The sequence below is a fragment of the Tursiops truncatus genome, chromosome 19 (assembly GCF_011762595.2).
Source record: "Tursiops truncatus isolate mTurTru1 chromosome 19, mTurTru1.mat.Y, whole genome shotgun sequence".
Taxonomy (NCBI): Eukaryota; Metazoa; Chordata; class Mammalia; order Artiodactyla; family Delphinidae; genus Tursiops; species Tursiops truncatus.
Genome location: NC_047052.1, coordinates 54,520,124 through 54,540,296, shown reverse-complemented (window position 1 = coordinate 54,540,296; position 20,173 = coordinate 54,520,124). Strand labels below are relative to the sequence as shown.

General features: G+C 56.3%; 1 protein-coding gene across 2 annotated transcripts; it reads right to left on the bottom strand.

Moving 5' to 3' along the window:
* Nucleotides 1-3,578: 3,578 nt before the first annotated feature.
* Nucleotides 3,579-20,172, bottom strand: PRPF31 (pre-mRNA processing factor 31). Of its 2 annotated transcripts, XM_033845844.2 has the most exons (14): nucleotides 20,035-20,172; nucleotides 16,912-17,096; nucleotides 16,763-16,823; nucleotides 13,841-13,924; nucleotides 13,138-13,235; nucleotides 12,438-12,544; nucleotides 11,550-11,719; nucleotides 9,152-9,309; nucleotides 7,954-8,043; nucleotides 6,221-6,348; nucleotides 6,061-6,133; nucleotides 5,331-5,459; nucleotides 5,134-5,232; nucleotides 3,579-3,983 (listed from the first exon to the last, which is right to left on the bottom strand). In XM_033845844.2, the coding sequence occupies exons 2-14, from the start codon at nucleotides 17,086-17,088 to the stop codon at nucleotides 3,858-3,860; spliced, it is 1,500 nt and encodes a 499-aa protein (XP_033701735.1). In that variant the 5' UTR covers nucleotides 17,089-17,096; nucleotides 20,035-20,172; the 3' UTR covers nucleotides 3,579-3,857. The 2 variants fall into 2 exon arrangements, with proteins under 2 accessions (XP_033701735.1, XP_073652265.1); XM_073796164.1 differs by lacking the exons at nucleotides 7,954-8,043; nucleotides 20,035-20,172.
* Between the last annotated feature and the right edge of the window lies 1 nt (nucleotide 20,173).

Genomic DNA, 20,173 nt, shown 5'->3' with positions numbered 1-20,173 from the left:
GGTCCAAGATGGCGGCGGCGGAGGAGGCCTCCCCTCCTCTCTTCTCGTCTCTGGCGCCGACCCGCCCCCGAGCCCCGAATATAGGCCTGTCATTGCTCCGGCCGCACGTCGCTCTTGCCCCTCGGACGCGCTCTATTGGTTCTTGGCGGGGATGAGGCCGGCCCCCTCTCTCCGATTGGACAATCTCTCCAAGGCGCGGCGTTCGATTGGCCTCCTGCGCGGGCTGCTAGGATTGGCTCAGGTTTTCTTCCCCGCTCCTCCGCCTCCTCCCGCCTCGGGGCACAACACGCCAGCGCGAGGACTCGTGCGTCAATCCAGAGACCTGTGTCGTGCTGATTGGATACACCCGCCCCCTTTCTCTTAAACCAATTGGTCGGAGGGAGGAGCTAGGCTGATCAGGGGCGGGAAGTCGTCCGTCAAGTTTGGAGCCGTTTTCAATTGGCCGTGGGGGGACATTCTGCCCTGAAGTCATTGGCTGGTCCAGGAAGTGGGTGGGGAAAGCGAAGGAAGGCATGGAGAGTGGGCGATAGAGGCAGCGTACCTAATGGGAGAAAGACAGGTGCCTTCAAAGCGGGGGCCGGGCTGAAGTCATCTGCCAATGAAGACAGCCCCTGGGCTGGTAGGGAGGAGCCGGGAAAGAGGGTCCAGCCCTCTTCTTCGTTGGCCCTGTTATCGTTCCTCCCAGAGTGTCCAATAGTTTGGCGAGTGGGCGGTAACCGCTCCTAAGGCGTGTGAAACGGGGCGTAGCAGGCAGGCTTGGAACCTGGGAGCATCCTTCCACCTCCCTTGGGTCCTGGCCGGGCAGGCCTGTCCCTGTCTGTGAGCTGCACAGTCTTCAAGTGCCTGTATTTGGCATATCTTTGAGACACAGAGGAAGGGAGAAAAGGAAGGAAGCAGGAGACGATGCCCCAAGTCACTGGCATCACGCATAGCTGAATTGGTTGGGAAGCGCCATGGAGGCATGGAGTATTTGTCCTGCTTCTGTGTGGTTACATGACCGTGGGACAGTAATTCTCCTCTGCACCTCCATTTCCCTGGTGTTGTGAGGACGCCGCAGAAGGTACAGATGAGAGTCCCTGTTCCCCTCCCACGGCTGCCTCCTAACACCTACTGGTCCTTCAGATCTCAGCTCAGTGGTCTTTTCTAGCGGGAAAACTTCCCTGACCTCCCGTGCTGAGTGCTCACGTGAGCCCTGTTCATTCGGATTTACTTTTGCACGTATACTGTCATTTTCTTAATTATTTGAATCTCCCCCTCCGGATTTTTGCATCCCCAGCGCTTAGCAGCAAGAAGCACTCAGTAACCGTTTGCTGAATGAGTACCTGGATGAACACGGGGAATGACTTGTGGTTAAAACTTGCTAGGCACTGGTGCTCTGGCAAACCAGGAGGCATTTGCCCTGGGTCACACAGTCAAGATGAAGTCATTTCTGCCCATCTCCTCTAGGTGGAGGAAAGTAAGATAAATCCAAGGGAAATGCAAGTGAGAACTGCATCAGAATCGCCTGTGGCAAGGCAGGCAATGCTTGTAAAAACGCAGTGCTCTTAGGCCCACACAGATCTGGGAAGTGAAGCCTAGGGATCTGTATTTTTACAAACTTCCTGGGTGATCATTAGAGGTCTTTTTTTTTTTTAATATTTATTTATTTATTTGGTTGCACCAGGTCTTAGTTGCGGCAGGCGGTCTCCTTAGTTGCGGCTCGCCAGCTGCTGAGTTGTGGCATGTGAACTCTTAGTTGCGGCACGCACGTGGGATCTAGTTCCCTGACAAGGGATCGAACTCAGGCCCCCTGCATTGGGAGTGTGGAGTCTTAACCACTGCACCACCAGGGAAGTTCCTCGTTAGAGTTTAAGAAATATTGATCCAGAAGACCCTTGTTATTTAAAGTGTGGTCCCTGTTGTAAATCAACTACTTCCCCTAAAACAAACAAACAAAAACAACAAAGTGTGTTCCCTGGATGGAGCAGGGCCTTTGAGGTTTCTCAGGAATCACCTGGGGATTTGTCAAATGCAGATTCTGACTCAGGAGGTCCCAGATCCTGCTTTTCTAACAGATTACCAGGCAGTGCTGCCAGTCCACACTTTTGAGTAGCAGGGGTCCAGAGCAGTGGTTCTCAAATTTGACTGCATGTGTGAATCACCTGGGGGCTTAAAAAAAATCCAGATACCCAGGCCTTGCCCTAGACTGATTAAATAAGGGTTTCTCAGGATGGGAACCAGACATTAGTAATGCAAATTCCTGAGATGATTCCAACATGCCACTAATCTGATAAGAGGATTTTCTAGAGCAGTGGTTTTCAAAGTGTGGTCCCTGCATCAGCAGCATAAACACCACCTGCGAAGTTGTTAGAAAGTCACGTTTTTGAGCCCCACCGTAGACCAACTGAATCGGAAACCTGGGCCCTGTAACCCGTTTTAACAGTCCTTCCAGGCAATTCTGAGGCATATGAAACTTGGAGAAACTAAGAGTATTCGGGACTGCAGGGCCAGGTGACTCAGATTCCTTCTTGAGATTCTTCACACCTCCTTGCCCCCTCCACCGTTCGATTCAGTCTGGCCAGGGGAGATGGGGACTCTGAAGAGCTGTGGACAGACAGCCCTTCCCTGGCACCCCCAGAGACAGAGATCAGCAAAGGTCATCACTTTTAAGCAAGGCTGATCTAAAGTTCAGGGATAAATCTGGGGAAACAGTTATGTGACCTGGAGTAATCTGGCCTTTGGAAAGAACCTCCCCGGTGTGCAGACTCTTTCATGTGAGGGAGGGGAGAGATTCAGAGAGGGCTTCTGAGGTCCAGAGACAGAGCCCTGGGCTGAGGGAGGGACTGGGGACCGGAGACACACACAGAGCCCCTAGTGGTGATGGGGGAGTCCCAGAGAGAGGAACAGAAAGAGAGAGATCTCAGATAGGACCCAGTGAGGCAGAAAGAGACCCAGGGAGAAAGCTCGAGCTAGAGAGGCATCACTCCCCCGGGGCTGGTCCTCCTGGGTAATTAAGAGAAGTGCTGACCATTCAGGTAAGTGAGCAGCTGTGAAGCCCATCTCCCAGCATGGGGTAGGCTACCCCTGGCGGCACGGTGCTCTCTTTACCAGGCAGGAACTTTCATAGCACTGAGTCCCTGCCAGGCCTGGGCACCTGTCTGCTCCACCCTGCCGGGGCTTGGCACACCAGGGTGGGAGGGGGAGTCCTCAGCAAACACTGGACAGAATAACAAAAGTGCCCGGTCGTGGGGCCCTGACGCTGAGCCCAGTGCTAAGTGCTTCCTGGGCATCTTTTACGTCCTCACAGGTGCGCCTGGTGGTTGAAGTGTGGAGGCTTGGAAGGCGGCAGAGGCCAACTGCATGAGATGCCACGACCACCCAGGGCGGCCTGCATTGAAAGCTGGGGCGTCAGAATGACCGGGGTTCTCTAAGGGGCCTGGAGATGGAGAGGGCTCTTCTCTTCCCGGGACTGCACGATGAGGAGGTGACAGGCCCGGGGTTGGATCCAGATTCCAGGGAGCCCAAGCTCTGTCCCCCCAAACCCCGTAGCTCCTCAAATCGCCCGGGTGTTCGACAAACGATCACTCGCCAAGGACAGATCCTGATAATGTGCTTTTAATTGCACTTATTCCAAAGGTATTTCCTTTCCCGGTTAAAATAAAAAAGACGCGTGATGAAGGCTGGCTGTGTGAGTGGGGCAGCGATCTCTGTGCTCCGGGGCCGGGCCTTCTCCCATGCCTCGCCGGACAGTCCCAGCACCGACCGGCACGGGGCGGCTCTCCTTGCCGGAACCTCCCAGCCCCATCCTGACCCCGATCCCTTCAGAGAGGTGGGGCCTCTGTGTCCCTTCAGCGGGAGAAGGCCCAGGGCACCGCCCCTCAGGTGGACATGATGCCGCTTTTCTCACCCTTGACCTTGAGGAACTCGGCCATGCTGGAGAAATACTTCTGGTTGGCCTCAGCCACCTTCTTCTCCGCTGCTTGTGGGTTCACAATCTCCAGGCCCTGGGCAGGTGAGGGAGATGGGATGGGGTGGGGAGACGGGCCTGGGCCCTAACAATGCCCCCCGCCCAGCTCCCCCAGCTCCCAGTGAAGGAATCATGAAATGTCAGGGGCCCACGGGCCCTTCCCAGTGGTCCTTGGGCTCTGGGCAAACATGTGGACAGTTTGCCAGCCCCCAAATCTCCCCCACCTTGGGAGATTCTGACTCTGTGGGCTGGGGGGTGGGGGAAGAGGGGAGGATCTGGGCATCTGAATTTTTAGCAGGTTCCCCAGGAGACTTTAAAAACACCACCGTTGGAGAACAGCTGATCCTGTTCGGTTCCTGAATAAGGAAACTGAGTCCCAGAAGTAAGTGGCTTGCCTGCAGTCCCAGCACAAATTGCACCAACCCCACCAAGGATTTAACGACCAGCCCTGGGGACCCGACGCGTGGCAGACATTGTTGTGAATGTTCTACACACGGTGACTCTCATCTTCTCGCTGAGGCCTCCCCTGGAGGCTCCCCATCTCCCTTAGTCCTTTCAGTCTCCAGCACTGTCCACCTTCCAGTACACTATGTATCTTAGTTATCTGTCCCCCTGCCACCCCCTAAGCTCTGGGAGGGCAAAACTTCCTGTCTCTGTTTTGTGGCTTTGTCCCGGCACCTGCAACAGCGCTCGGAATTTAGCAGGCACTCAGCAGACACCTGCTGATGGAGGGAATGAGCTGGTGCTCCTTAGATCCCGAGGGCCACACCAGCGCTATTTGGTGGGTGAATAAACCGAGGCACGGACCCGACAGGGGAGTGACCTGCCCTGGCTCCATCCTGTGCTCTGGTGGTTGGCTGGGGTCCCGACTGCCCAGCCCACCTACCTAGGACCTTTCCTGTGCGGGGCCCTGAGGTGGCCCCAGCCACCGGATCTTGGAAGGTGGGGACCCAGAGCCTCAGGGAGGGACTGAGCCTGCTCGAGGTCATAGAGACCAACTGGTCCCTGGTAACTTCACCGAGTGCAGGGAACCCAGATACGCCCTTCAGGGGCTTCATCGGTGCCCACTCCCCCCACGGCAGCCCCGAGAGGGGCCCTGTCGTGTGCTCATTATGCAGGCGAGGCAGCTGAAGCCCAGGAGGGGAAGGGGGTTTCCCTGGGCCTCCTGACCCAAGGGGGGCCGGTACCTGGAGTGGGGTGAAGGCCACGCTGGAAGCAGTCCCCGAGGAGCGGTCGCGGATGGTGGACTTGCCGCCGTACACCACGCTCTGCTTCTGCAGGGTCCGCTGTGGGGAGGGCCGGGGAGGTGCAGACTGTGGCTGGGGCCCAGCGCCCGAGCCCGCAGCCCCTCACCCTCAGCCCCCGCCCCAGCCCGCGGCCGTACCTGCAGCGTCTTGGAGATCCTGGCTTTGGTGGCCTCGTTCACCTGTGTCTGCCGCACCCGCCCGCTGCCCGACTTGCCCAGGTGGCCCAGGCTGAAGCCCAGGTCCTCCTGGTAGGCGTCCTCCTCGATCTGGTGGGAGGGAAAGGCGTCGGGTGCCAGCTGCCTCCTCAGTCAGCTAGAGGCCCACGCACCCACCCCATCGGCCGGCCCTATTCAGGCGCCTACTGGGCCCCGAGTGCAGTGAGCCTTGCTGGGGCCCCAGCAAGGAAGTCAGGTCCCGTTACTGCTCCCTGAGCTCACAGCTGAGAGGGGCCGTGCGTGTGTGTGTGTGTGTGTGTGTGTGTGGGGTGTAAGAACTGAAATGGGTTTCACTGATGAAAGGGCATCTGAGCTAGTTCTTGCAGGATCAGTAGGGTGAGGCTCGGGTAACCAGAGCCTGGCAGGGGTGGAGCCTGGGGAAGGGCATGTGTGCGGGGCGTGGGGGGACACGAGACTGGGAGGCCTGCAGGGGTCTGATCCTGAACAGCCTCCAGTGCCTGGGTGGATGGGAAGCCTCGGGGCGAGGGGAGCCGGTGCCGGGTGGATGGGGTGGGGAGAGACTGGAGGCCGGGGTGGGGGGACCAGGGAGGAGGCTAAGGTGTTGTCCCAGATCTGGGGGTGGGGGGCATGGCCACAGGTGGAGAGGAAGGAATGCAGCAGGGAGCGGGGGCAGAGCAGGGTGGGGTCTGACCTCCCCGAAGCTCATGCGGTTGGCCTGCTTCCGGATCTCAGTCAGCCCCAGCCGCTCCTTCATCTTGCGGTACCTGGGGACAGGGCAGGGGGTCAGCTGGGAGGGTGCAAGCCTCTTCCCTTCCCATTCCGTCCCGGCCCGACTGGTCCCCGGGCGCCACCTGCGGCCGCCTCTCTTCTTACGCTGCCCGTCGAGGGGTGCAGGCAGCGGCTTCACCTGCTTCACGGGCGGCGGCTCCTGCCACTTGTCGAACTTGCGCTCGATCTCATCCTTCAGCTCGTAGCCCACCTGGGGAGGACGGGGTGGGGGTCCTGCAGCTGCTCCCTCGGGCCTGTCCTGTCAGCCCGTCCCCCTCGTTCCCACGCGGCCCTGGAGGACTTTGACCCTCTGGGCTCTGCGGGTTTAAGTCGCACCTACCATGCGATGCTCCCACACTGTATCGCAGGCTCAGCCCTCTCCTCTCAATGCTGCGCCCCAAGGCAATGGAGCAGACAGAGCTCCCGTGCCCGCTCCCCCCCCCCGCCCCCCGCCCCAGCTCTCCTCAGGTCAGTAAGTGGCGATGCCCTGGAGTCGGCCACACCCCGAGAGTCCCGCCAGGCTCTCCCTTCAGGAAGGACCCCAAATCGGCCCCCTTTCAGCACCCCCACTGAGGCCAAGCTCTCCCCAGGGTGCGAGAGGCTGCACGTGATCTGCCCCCATCCGCCAGCCTCCTCTCCCTGGAGCTCGCTGTGCTCCAGCCTCAGGGCCTGTGCACCGACTGTTCCCTCTGCTTGAGACACCCTTCCCCCCAGCATCTACGGGACTCGCCTGCTAACTGCGCTCAGGTCTATGTTAAACCCTCACCTCCTCGGAGGAGCCCTCCCCGAGTTCCAGGTTAATCAGTCTCGCCTCCCTCGCCACCCCCAGTGCCCCGCGTCTGTCTTCCCAGGCTTTACTCAGCGCCGCTGGACGCACCGCAGACGTACCGCTTGTGTCTTCTCAGCCTGCCCCCAGCCAAAATGGAGATGGCACGGAGGCAGGGCTTTTGTCTGTGTGGTTCACTGCTGTACCCCCAGCATCCAAGCCAGTGGTCAGAGAGAGACTGAACCCCTGAACCCACGGTGCCAGGGTGGGTGCTTGGAAAACAATAATGCACAAGACAGAAAACATCTACTCTCCCAGAACAAGTCCGCCAAGGCACGCAGGTTGATGGAATAATTACGTGAACAATGACAGTTCTGGTAGAGGGGACAGATCCTGGTGCAGTAGGCAAATAAATACCTCCCCCTCCCCCAAAGGTGTCCACAACCAACTCTCTGGTCCCTGCGAATGTGTCACTTTACCTGACAAAAGGGACTTTGCAGATGTGACTGGGTTAAGGATCTGGAAACGGGGAGAGGGTGCCTTAGATGATCAGTGTGGACCCAGTGTAATCACTGTGTCCTTAAAAGAGTCAAAGGAGATGTGGAGACAGAAGCAGAGTCAGAGAGAGCTGGGAAGATGCTACGCTGGCTTTGAAGATGGAGGAAGGGGCCACAAGCCAAGGGACGCGGGCGGCCTGTGGAAGCTGCAAGAGGCAGCGGAGCCATCCTCCCCTTGAGCCTCCGGAAGGAATGAACCCTGCCAACCCCTTGATTTCAGGCCAGGGAACCCGCCGTGGTCTTCTGACCTACCGAACTCAAAGACAGTAACCCTGTGTTGCTTTAGGCCACTAAGCTTGTGGTTAATCTGTCACAGCAGCAGCAACGGGAAACTCGTACAGAAGGGGGAGGGGACGCTGGCCTCGGTAGGGGCCACAACCAACACCCCCGCCTCTGCCCTGTTAGGACAGCGCTCGCTGTGCTGGGTCCTCTATTGACAGCTCTCCCTGAGACAGACCACATACCACCCGGACAGACGCCGCCCGCCCCTCACCTTCCCCTCCGTGCTCTCATGGAAACTGTCCACTCGGGCTGCCAGCGTGCACTTGGCAGCCACCAGCCGGGCCGCCTTCCGCCGGAGATCCTGCAGTCATGGACAGGAAGGCAGAGTCAGTGTGCAGATGCAATCAGATGGCAGCGTTTCCACAACTCTAGCCCCCGTCTCCATTTCTGCCTGTCAGCATTTCACCTTTACCGCTATTGCCTTACTGTAATAACGTGTTACAGTAACAAATCATCATTGTCGGTGATAACGATAACCTACTTCCCCGTTTGCACAGAAGGCTGAATCGCATTACAACAGACGGAAGATTATCAAATACGGAGAAAATACCTACATTAAAATTTAAAACATCCATCTGTGTATCACCAAAAATGGTGTCATGTGCCACAAAAGGTAGGGGCCGGGTTCTGAGAAACACCACGATGGTACCTGTAACACCCACAGCCCCAAGTCTTGGTGACCAGTAGTAATGGTAATGGTAGCAATAATAATAAAGAGAAGAATAACAGTAATAATAATAACATAGTAAGCCAGCAGCAGCTAGGCGTAGAGGGGAATTTAACCCTGTCCTAAGAAGTCTGGCCTTGGCCCTGGCTCCTGGGTGGTGATCTGTGCTGGCAGGGGCCTGGGTAAGCCAGGGAACAGCGCTGTGACTTAGGGTGGGGTCTCTGAGTCACGGGGTCCCAGCCATGTCTGTGCCCCCGAGCCTCGGCAGAGACTGAGCCCCGAGGACCCTGCCCTCGTGCCTCCCCTTGGCCAGCGTTACTCTGCGTGCGCTCACTGTGATAAACCGTAGCCCTGGGTGGATCGGCTCAAGGTGAGCTCTCTGAGTCCTTCTAGTGGCCACTGAACCTGACCGTGGTCTTGGGAACCCCGAACTCACAAGCTTAACGCTTCCGCTGCTTTGTACGTGCGAGGCCTGATGTCAAGGCGTTTCGTACGAGTGAGTCCTCGTCTCGACCCCATGAAGCAGGTTCAGTTCACCCCACTTACACACGGGGAGCCTGAGGGGGATCAGAACTCCAGCCTGGCCTGTCAGCTCCAGCGTCCTTGTTCGTACACCCTGCGCGGCCCGTCCTCCAGGGTCCTGACCCCTGGCGTCAGCAGAGACCCCTGGGACCCGAGGAGCAGCAGGGGGAGGGGGTGCCCTTTGGGGCACAGCATAAGGTTCCAAGGGGGTGGGACTCACCGGGGGCAGGGACTGCACGATGTCGCTGTGGTAGATGTAGCCGGTGTGGGGCAGCACTGAGGTGGATGAGAAGCCGGACAGCGTCTTGCGCTGGGCCCCGAGCAGCATGATGTTGCAGGCGGGCATCTTGGAGAGGTTGGTCAGGCCGCCGGCCACCCCTGCAGCGGGACAGAGGGAGGGAGGGGCTCAGAAGGACCGGGGGGATTTGTCTGGGGCTCGCCGTGCGCTGCACCTTCACAGGAGTTTCTGGTTGGAGCCCCGAGGCGGCCCCGCCAAGGAGGGCCGACGTGTCCCGCCTCCGAGAGGGGTTTGGAGGAGGCTCAGAGAGGTGAAGCAACTTGCTAGAGTGCACAGTGAGCAGACTGGCCCAACAGGAACCTGACCCAAGTCTGCGAAGCCACACAGGCCCTGCTCCGGCCTCAGAGTGGTTTTCACCGCGCTGTGGGCTCGCGACAACAGGGCCTGGGTGTGAATCACCTCTGGGTTCCCTTGAGCGTGTCTGCGGGCATGGGGGAGGGGAAGAGGAGCTGCAGGTAAATACTGTAAGTAGTTCTACCTCTGAGGTGGGATTGCTGTGTGCGGGGCCCTGTGCTGGGCGCTTTCAAGGATTAGGTAAATGGTCTCATCACACACACGAGTCCTTGAAACAAGCCTCCAACACCCGTGCGGGAGCAGAACAGCCCCCATGGTCACTGACATCACCATCCCCGGAACCTGCGACTATAGTGCCACATGCAGCCAAAGGGACTCTGCAGATATGGGCAAGTTAAGGACCCCGAGAAGGGGAGATTATCCTGGAGGATCCTGGTGGGCTCAATGTAATCACGAGGGTCCTCAAAAGTGGGAGAGAAAAGCAAAGTCAGAGTGGCACGAGAGGAGACTTTCAAGACAGAGGAAGGAGCCACAAGCCAAGGGATGCAGGTGCCCCTGGAAGCTGGAAAAGGCAGGGAACGGCTTCCTCCCCTGACCCACCATAGAGGACCACAGCCCTGCCGACACTTTCATTCTAGCCCCGTGAGGCCCACGGTGGACTTCTGACCTCCACAGCTGTCAGATGATAAACTGCATCGTTCAAGCCTCTTGGTTCGTGGTCATTTGTTACAGCAGTCACAGGAAACTAGCACAACCCCCAATCGCCACTAGGGAAACTGAGGCACGTGACACCGTTTGCCCAAAGACATGAGGTCAGCGAGGGGGGAAGCAGGATCCACACCCGAGCTTGTCCTTCCCCGACACCACTGCTTCTACCTGCAACTCTGCACACACCTGCCCCCAAGACTGTGTTCTGCGCTGAACTGTGTCCCCCCGCCGAGTTCACACATTGAAGTCCTAGCCCTCCCCTCCCCACACCTCAGAATGTGACTGTATTTGGAGACAGGGTCTTTAAAGAGGTGATCAGGGACTTCCCTGGTGGCGCAGTGGTTAAGACTCAGCACTCCCAATGCAGGGGGCCCAGGTTCGATCCCTGATCAGGGAACTAGATCCCACATGCAAGCTGCAACTAAGGAGCTGGCGAGCCGCAACTAAGGAGCCCGCCTGCCACAACTAAGGAGCCCGCCTGCCACAACTAAGACCCAGCACGACCAAATTAAAAAAAACAAAACAAAACAGGTGATCAAGGTGAAATGAGGTCACAGGATGGGCCCTAATCCAATAGGACTGGTGCCCTTACGAGAGGAGACTAGGACACAGTCCCACATGGAGGGAAGACCACATGAGGACGTAGTGAAAAGGTGGCCGTCTACACACCAAGGAGAGAGGCTCTCAGAAGGAACCAGCCCTGCTGACACCTGATCTCAGTCTCCCAGCCTCCAGACTGTGAGAGGATAAACCTCAGTTGTTGAAGCCCCCCAGTCTATGGTACTTTGTTACAGCAGCCTGAACTGACGAATACGGCTGCTTTATCCAACTCCCCGGGGAAATGTTTCTCGGTTGAAGGGGCCAGGAGCCTGAGGGGGCACTCTGAGGCCGCAGAGAGCCCCCGAGGAGGAAGGCACCCACTGCCAGGACCAGTGCCCCCGTCTTGTGGAGATACTGAGGCTCAGAGAGCTGACTTTACTACTGCCAGGCGGCCCTGTGGGCCCACGGCAGAGCTGGGAGCTGCTGCGATGCCCAGCATTTCCACCAGCCACGCCGCCTCTCCCCTTTGCGGCTTGTCTGGCCCCAGCTCTGCTGGGGATGCGGGCGCTGACCAGGCTCAGGGCCCCCATCCTTTCTCCATGTCTGTGTGAAGAGCAAGCTGGCCGACCTCTGTGGTCTCCAGGAGAGATGAGAGGGTGGGGGCGAGGGGACACGGTCCTGGGGCCCCAGGGCCAAATCCCCATTTTACAGAAGAGGAACAGACTTGCCCAAGGTCACATGGCCCGCGGGGCCGTCACTGCGTGGGGACGGGCCTCACCCATGATCTTGGCGGCGGTGGACGCCCCGATGATGATGGAGAGGTTGGGCGCGATGAAGGACATGCGCGACTCCACGTACTCGTAGATTCGGTGCTTGGAGGCGTTGAGCTCCAGCGCCATGTCACAGGCCTCCTCCAGCCGTTCCAGCTCCTCCTCCGACAGCTGCTGCCTGCGGGGCGGGGGCGAGGTGGGGGTGAGGCTGGGACGGACCCGATCTTCGAGCTTCAGCATGTCCCATCTGCGTGGCCCGGGAGCCCGCGTCCTCCCAGCTGCGTGTGTGTGCGCACACGTGTGTGCAGCTTCACCACAGGTACTGCTCCTGCCGGCCCTGAGGCCTGGAAGCCAGGGCTGCCGGGAACCAGTCCGCGGTGCCACCGCACTGCCCCGTCCTGTCTCCGTCTGTGGGAGGCGCCCCTGCCCAGGCCATGCCAGAGCTGGGCCTCTGCAGGCGCTCCCTCTTCCTGAAACGCTCTCCCGCTGAGGCCCCCCACACCCTGCAGGCCTCAGCCCTGCTGGCCACCCCGGCCCACCACCCTGCCGCTTCCCTCGGAGCACGGTCACCGCTGCGATCAACCATTCCAGAGCTCTGCTCTGCGGTGACAAATGGCCCCTTCTCCTAGGCGCAGCACGGACGCCAGAGGGGCAGGTGGAGAGCCGGCATTCACCCTAGCAAGGGGATGACACGCCAGAGACGGACACTTCTAATTACGGGCCTGCCCCTTGCCTCACCCTCGAAACCCTGGGCGAGGCTGGCTTCTCATGCCCGGGGAGCCCCGAGCCCAGCACGGTGCCTGGCTTGCGAGCTGAAGTGCCCTATCCCCCTGAGACTGACAGCCATGCCGCTGGCCCAGACCGCCGTGCACCATCAGAGGGGCCCCTGTGCACACCCCTGGGTGGTGGAGGCAGTGACGCTGACGACCATGATAGTGGCATTGGTCAGGATCTGCTGCAGGTTCTCGTTGTTCTTGCACTTGTCCAGGCTGTTGCCCAGCTCCTGGGGGGCGAGAGGGCAGGACAGGGGCCTGGGACTCAGGAAGCTCCAGAACCTCTCGTGCTCCTGCACCCACCCCATCTGTACCCGGGGCACTCCCCTGCCTCCCCCCACTCCTGGCAACTCCGCTGCTCAAAGGATCTGCACCGTCTGCCCCGTGCGGGCTGACCCGGAAGCAGAGCTGAGCAGACGGGCCACCCAGGGAAGACCCGCTGCCGCCACAGGCCTGCAGCCCATGGCCACTCAGAGTGCGGGTCTGACCGTGTCACTTCCCTGGGTGGGCATCCCCTGCCACCGCCCCCATCCGCCCCTGGACTCATGGGGGGCCCTGCGCACTGGTGAGCCCGCCTTCACTTTCCCTTAAGACCCAGGGCCTCTGCAATCCGCCTCCTCGCCTCCTCTCATTCCCAGAATGCTCCAGGGCCTGTTGCCGTCTCGGGGTCTTGGCACTTAGGACTGCTTCCCCGAGTCTCATCCCGTCTCCAGCCCAAGGCTGAGCGAGGGGAGCCTTCCCCTTAAACCTGGGGGTCCGAGAGCAGGGCCCCGCCGCCCCTTCACATTAGTGGCCGTCGGGGAGCCCACTTCTTCTCATTTACCTTGACGGTGCGGATGTAATCAAGTGCATTGGGGACCAGAGACTCCAGTTCGGGGAATCGCTTCGAGTACTTATCCCGGATGAACTTATGGATGATGTCTAAGGGGGACAGGGCGGAGAGGAGCCCAATGAGGGGCAGGAAGACTCTGCTGGCTCTCTCAGTACCCATTTCCCCTTCTTCCTTCAGTAGCAAAACCCCTAATTATAGCTGGGCTCACGGACACACAGCACAAAGCTACATTTCCCGGCTGCCCTTATGGCTGGATGCAGCCATGGGAGTTAGTTCTGATCTACAAGATGTGAGCTGAAGTCACATGTGCAACTTGCAGGCCACTCCCTCAAAGGAAAAAAATGTGCCCTCCTCTTCTCTCCCATCTTTTTGCTGATGAGGATGTGGAGGTGATGGCTGGAGGTGGGCAGTCACCTTGTACCATGAAACAGATGGCAGATCAATGAGACAGAAAGAGCCTGGACTCCTCATCCAGACTTTCATATGAGAGGAAAATATGCTTCCTTCTCACGTAACCACTTGTTACAGCAGCTGAACCTGGATTCCAGCTGATACAGGGGCTTGGGGGCAGGACCCTGGGAAAGGCCAGCAGGGAAGACGGCCTGTGATCCTGCCTGCCCCTCCCTTGAGGATGGGAGGAGGCTGTGGGGGACACCGGGCAGGGCTGTCTCTGCTTGCCCTTCCCGGCACTCACTCAGCTCGTTCTCGATCTCCACCGTCAGGTTGTTGGCGTCCACAATGACCCGGTACTCGGGGGCCGCCTCCACCGGTCCCATCACTGTGAGGATGAGAAAGAACCTGGTGTGGGTGTGTGTCTATGCACCCACCCCGTTCCAGATCCCACAGCTCAGGGAGACTGGGGATGCAGCTGGAGAGGAGCAGGGAGGGGCTGAAGAGGAAACTGGGGGGCAGGTTTGCATATCTGCAAACCTCCCATCTCTCCCTCCAGGCCAGTCTAGACTTGACCCCATCTCGCCCTGAACCTAAACCCTCCTGGGGCTCACCACACCCTTAGACTAACAGCCCAGCTACCCAGAGTGATGTTTGAGGCCTCCCAAAAGGCTGGCAGCTCTGCAAGGACAAGTACTGGGTCTGTTTCCTGTGGCTGCACCCCGATGCGCCTGGCCCACTGCAGTCGCTCCGTGGACACTTGCTGACTCAGTGACTCCAGTCTGGTCTCTGCACCTTCCTGGCCCCATCCTCTCATCACACCCCCGCTTTATTTCATTCCAGCCATTAAAGGACTGATTACAGTGCCCTGAACACTTGGCCTGCTTCACTCTTCTCTTGGCCTTTGAATATGCTGTTCCCTCTCCCTGGTACATCCCTTCCTCGTGTCTGTTTCTGGAAAACCCTTCAAGCGCTAATAATAACAACGATAATGACAATGATGACAGTATTATCACGAGCAACTGACACAGACACGACTTACTGGCCATACGATACTGTTATAAGTGCCTTACGGGCATTAACTTATTTTATCCACAACCAGCCAGGGAGGTTGGTGTTAAATCAGGCCAACGTTGCAGAGAAAGAAACGGAGGGACTCGGCCTGATGGCACAGAGCCAGCAGATGGCAGCGCTGAGATCTGACTCCCGAGTCTGCGCTCCGAATCCTGATGCTCAAATGCCTCCACGTCCTCAAGGCTCACAAGGCGCCTAAGAACCCCTCCCGCACCTTTCAGGAGGGGTCAGCTGTCTCTCTGTGCTCTGCCACACTCCTGCCACATCCATTAGACACCGTCACCACCCAGGTTGAGGTGTTTCATGTCCACCTTCCCCACCAGACATGGGGTGTGATTGGGTCTGACTTAAAATCCCCGAGCCTGGCCCACACCAGGAAATGTCACTTTTATGATTCCCCATGACTCCCTGGCCTGGCATTTGAAACCCCGCAGGGTCTGGTGCCCTGCCAGCCTCCCCACCACTATGGATGTCCAAGGTTTTGCAGGTGCAGCTCTCTTTCCCTGGGCGCACCCCCCCCGCCACCCCATTCTTGGCCTGTCATGTGTATTCATGCTTCAAAGTCCAGCTGAGACATCAGTTCTTCCCTGACCGTGGCAGGGTCAGCCAGCTCCTCCTGTGGCTCCCGAGTGTCCTGGGCTCCCTCCACCCCAGCAGGCGCCGCCCACCAGTAACTGCTCCGCCAGCCCCTGAGCGTTCTGAGAGCAGAGGCCCACACAGGCCTGGCCCGCAGGGCGCCTCACGAAAACTTTAAAGAAAGTTTTAAAGGTTTCAAGTTTAATCCTCGTGGTGCAGTGGTTAAGAATCCACCTGCCAATGCAGGGGACACGGGTTCCAGCCCTGGTCCAGGAAGATCCCTCACGTCGTGGAGCAACAAAGCCCGTGCGCCACAACTACTGAGCCTGCGCTCTAGAGCCCGCGAGCTACAGCTACTGAGCCCGTGTGCCACAACTACTTAAGCCCGCGTGCCTAGAGCCTGTGCTCCACAACAAGAGAAGCCACCGCAATGAGAAGCCCGCGCACCGCAACTAGAGAGAAAGCCTGCGCACAGCAACAAAGACCGAACGCAGCCGACAAGTTAATTAATTAATTAATTTTTTAAAAAAGAAACGATGGAGCAAGTAAGTCTCCCTGAAACTCTGCTCTGACTATACCATTCCTGTGCCAAAAAGCTTCCCTTGGCTTCCCACTGCCTAGGAATTCAAATCAAGAGCCACAGCTTTCCAAGAAAAACAGGGGTGATGACAGCACTGTCCTCTTAGAGCTGGTCTGAACACTCAAGAGACAACCCAGCTTTGCCCAGAGTTAGAAGTGAGGAGAGATTTTAATAACTTTTATGGATATTTTTTTATATTTTCATGGTTACTTTCTATTTAACAAATGACACCAGTTTTCCATCCACAGTAGCAATATCTTTCCTTCTTGCGTAAACTGAAGGAAAAAGTATGTGGATTTAAAAATGTGAAATAGGGCTTCCCTGGTGGCGCAGTGGTTGAGAGTCTGCCTGCCGATGCAGGGGACAGGGGTTCGTGCCCCGGTCCGGGAAGATCCCACATGCTGCGGAGCGGCTGGGCCCCTGAGCCATGGCCGCTGAGCCTGCACGTCCGGAGCCTGTGCTCCGCAGCGGAAGAAGCCACAGCAGTGAGAGGCCCGTGTACCGCAAAAAAAAAAAAAAAGTGAAATAATAAGTGTTTTACAGGTGTGGCAAAACTCTATAACTGATCACGTTATCAGTAAAGTTTGGGAAGCCTTGAGATAAATCCTATCACAATTAGCCAGCGCTCAGCACAGAGCAAGGACTTAAGAAGTGTCAGCTTTAGGGGCTTCCCTGGTGGTCCAGTGGTTAGGACTCTGCGCTTCCACTGCAGGGGGCCTGGGTCTGATGCCTGGCCGGGGAATTAAGATCCCGTATGCTGTGCAGCACGGGCAAAAAAGAAAAAAGAAAACTTAGAAAGAACTTACCAGCTTTGGAATGCAGTACACTCTTAGGAGAGAAGGGGACTGGGCTGGGATGGAAGAGAAGAAGAGGGCTCTGGCAAAGGGTGACGGGAAGGGCCAACTTCCAAAGTCACCAGCAGCAAAAGAGCCAAGGGCCCTGGCCGGAGCAGAGCCGGGGCGGGCGAGGGCGAGGGCGACGGGGAGGGAGAAGTACCTTCCGAAGCTTTGGCCTGCTTGCTGATATACTCCTCAATCTTCAGCATGATCTCAGCGAACTGTCCGGGGAGGAGCGGAGAGTCAGAAGCCGGGACTCTCCAGGCAAAGGAGCTGCTGCCCGTGTCACCCCCCAGGAGCTCCTCTCACCATCTTGCTGTCCCACAGCTTGGCGATGCTCTTGACCGAATCTCCGGAAAGATCCAGCTGGGTCTCCTCCTGCACATCCTCGATCGCCGGCTCCTCCTCTTCCTCCCCGTAGCTTCCTCCTTCCTCCTCTTCTGCCGCCTCCTCGAGGTCAGCTAGCAGCTCGTCGGCCAGAGACATCCCGAGGCCTGCGGGCAGGGCGAGCGGGATTCCCACTCATTACTGGGACAGGCCTCCCCTGCCAGGTGGCCCTGGTCCTTCTTGATCAACCTCACCAGCATGCAGGCTCCACAAGGACAGGTACACTCTTCTGCTTTTTTCTCTAGCTCCTAACTGCGCCTGACACATAACAGATGCTCAGGAAACGCCTGCTGAATGAATCCATGAACCCACTTCCCAGAACCAGATGGTCTCCAGTCATAAGTCACACTACCCACCCTTCTCACCTTCACTTCACTGGACAGGACACTGCACACCCCTCACACCACCACTTCGCTAAGACTTAAAAGATACATCCCCTCCCTTGATAAGACCTCTCCTCACATCCTTTCCTTCCCCCCACCAGCAAAGGCCCCTCCCCACCAACTGTTGGGCCCCAAATGGGTGACAGACACCCTGATCTCCTCAGTCATCAGGACAACCAGGCAGGGCCTAAAATGTCTAGAGCCTCCAGGCCAATCACCTCGGGCTATGAGCAGCTCCTACCCCCAGGTGCTGTACAAATATTAGTATTTTCGGTGAATCCCACACAGTGGAAAAGGCTGCAAAGGCTGCGAAGCACTACTCTACAAGGTACAATCCCCACCACTCTGTCCTCCCCAGTGCTTTTTTTTTATTATTAAAATAAGAAATGCTCCCTCTTCCTGTTCTCCTCTTTCAATAAGACAAATGTAGGGGGAAGGGGGGGAGAAATAAATGTGAGACTGGGATGGACATATACACACTACTATGTATAAAATAGATAACTAATAAGAACCTGCTGTATAGCAAAGGGACCTCTATCCAATACTCTGTAAGGACCTATATGGAAAAACAATCTAAAAAAGAGCGAATATATATATATGTATAACTGATTCAGTTTGCCATACAGCAGAAAGTAACACAGCATTGAAGACCAACTATACTCCAATAAAAATTTAAAAAAAAAGACAAATGCAACATGTACACACTACTATATAAAAAACAGATAACCAATAAGTACCTATTGTACAGCACAGGGAACTATACCCAGTGTTTTGTAATAACCTATAAGGGAAAAGAGTCTGAAAAAGAACAAATAGGTATATACGTATATGTATAACCGAATCACTTTGCTGTGTACCTGAAACTAACACAACATTGTAAACCAACTATACTTCAATAAAAAAATGAAATTAAAAAAGAACTTAAAAAACAGGGGAATTCCCTGACGGCCCAGTGGTTAGGACTTGGTGCTTTCGCTACTGTGGCCCCGGGTTCAATCCCTGGTTGGGGAATTAAGATCCTGCAAGCTGCGTGGTGCAGCCAAAAGAATAAAGAAATAAAATAAAATTTACAGAAAGACAAACGGAGGCTGCAAACCTCCATGTCCCCAGAGGCTAAGTGGGTGACATAAGTGAGAAGCAGGCTGGGGGTTGGGCAACTGGGGAAGTGGAGCCTGGAGAGCGAGGGAATCATGCCTGATGTGAGAGCTCAGCTGACGCGACGCTTCAGACACACCCTGCCAGTGGGAACACGGGCTCCATGTTGCCAGGTTTTCTAATTTTTTTCAAGAAAAGTAAGAGAGTCAGAATTTTTATGTGTAACCTCCCAGTCTGAAAAGTTTCTTTTTAAGTGGCTAATTTAAACAGACCACCATGGCAAAGGCCAAACTAAACGACTACAGGAAAGATTTGGCCCTTGAGCTGCCGGTTTAGGACCCCTGGATGTTCGGTGTCTCTGAGCTCAGTCTCCCCTCATACCCTCCTTTCTCCCTAAGATGCAATGTCCCCTTTATACTCACTTCTCTTTATAAGACACAGCTTTTCCTTGTAAACGCACCCATGTTATCTCACACACATCTTTCTCTAAAACTCTCGTTACTCTTGCTTTCTCTGAATAAGAGGAACTTGTCCTTTATTGGACATGATCTGCTCTCCATACATTAGACTCAAGTATCTCTTCTTATCCTCTCTTCTCTGTTTCCCCACTAAACTGTAAGCAAAACCAGGGGTGGTTATCTGTCTGTTCACCGTTATATCTCCACCATCTAGCAGAATCTCTAGCACGTTGTAGGTATACAAGAAATATTGGGCAAATGAATGAATGAACTTTATTTAATCTTTATACCAACCACATTATGGTTTCCTTTCTCCGGCTCTCTGGATATATTATTTTTTCATCCCAAAGGTAAGGGCACAAACATTATTTCTTGCAGCGTGGGTTATCTCTGACCCTGAGACTAGATGCTATCTTGCTGTTATACATCCTATGAACCCTTCAGTTCACTTCAGCACTTGAGATTCTCTAAATTTCTAACGTTTTGTTTAATGTCCATCTTCCCCATTAAGCTTAAATTTGTAAGGAAAGAGGGACCGTGTCCATTTTGTTCATTGCACACTATTTCCATCGCCCAGCGCAGCACGTGGCACGGATTAGGTACCACGACTTCGCTTGATGCCAGCCAACCTCTCCAGCCTCAGCCCCCGCCACTATTCCCCATGCCCCTGAATCCTTCTCACACTTTTTTCGCTTACCAACTTCTTCCCCTCACTTTAGGTCTTCATTTCCTCCCTTTTTACCAGCTCAACACCTCTTCATCCTTCAGTTCTCATATTCCAGCTCCCTGACCCACGCACCCCACTCTAGAGTAGATAAGTTGCTTGGTGATATACACCCCGCACGCCCTGTGTGTACCCTAAAGCACTTCACACATTTGTGGTTAAGTAATTACTTGATTAAGCCTGTCTCCCCAGGCACCATGTAAAGCGCTAATAGGGCCGGGAACGATTTTTTGCTGCCGCTATATCCCCAGAGCCTTAACAATGTAGGAGCATTTGAGACCTTTGGTTAGTCGGTCTACGAAGGCCCGCCTTTCTCCTTACACACTTCCTCCCCCAGACCCAGGAAGCCAACCTCCCGCCCTTCCCTCGTCTCCATCACACTCACCTCTTCTCTTCTCGCACGACGGTTTCTAAGAAATTAGCTTCCCAGCAGCGGTCGACGCTCACTGATGACGTTTCAACCATGCGCCGTCGTCGAAGCAAAGCTGCGCTCTGATTGGCCCCTGCACCGCGTCTTTCCTGGC

Bases quoted from the DNA above. Each gene is read 5' to 3' on its own strand.
- PRPF31 (XM_033845844.2), bottom strand. From the start codon at position 17,088: ATGTCTCTGGCCGACGAGCTGCTAGCTGACCTCGAGGAGGCGGCAGAA. The intron at 11,720-12,437 runs GTGTGCACAGGG...CCCGCCCCGCAG, and splicing joins ACTGCCTCCACCACCCAGGG to GCAGCAGCTGTCGGAGGAGG. The intron at 5,460-6,060 runs GTCAGACCCCAC...CCCTCCCACCAG, and splicing joins ACCGCATGAGCTTCGGGGAG to ATCGAGGAGGACGCCTACCA.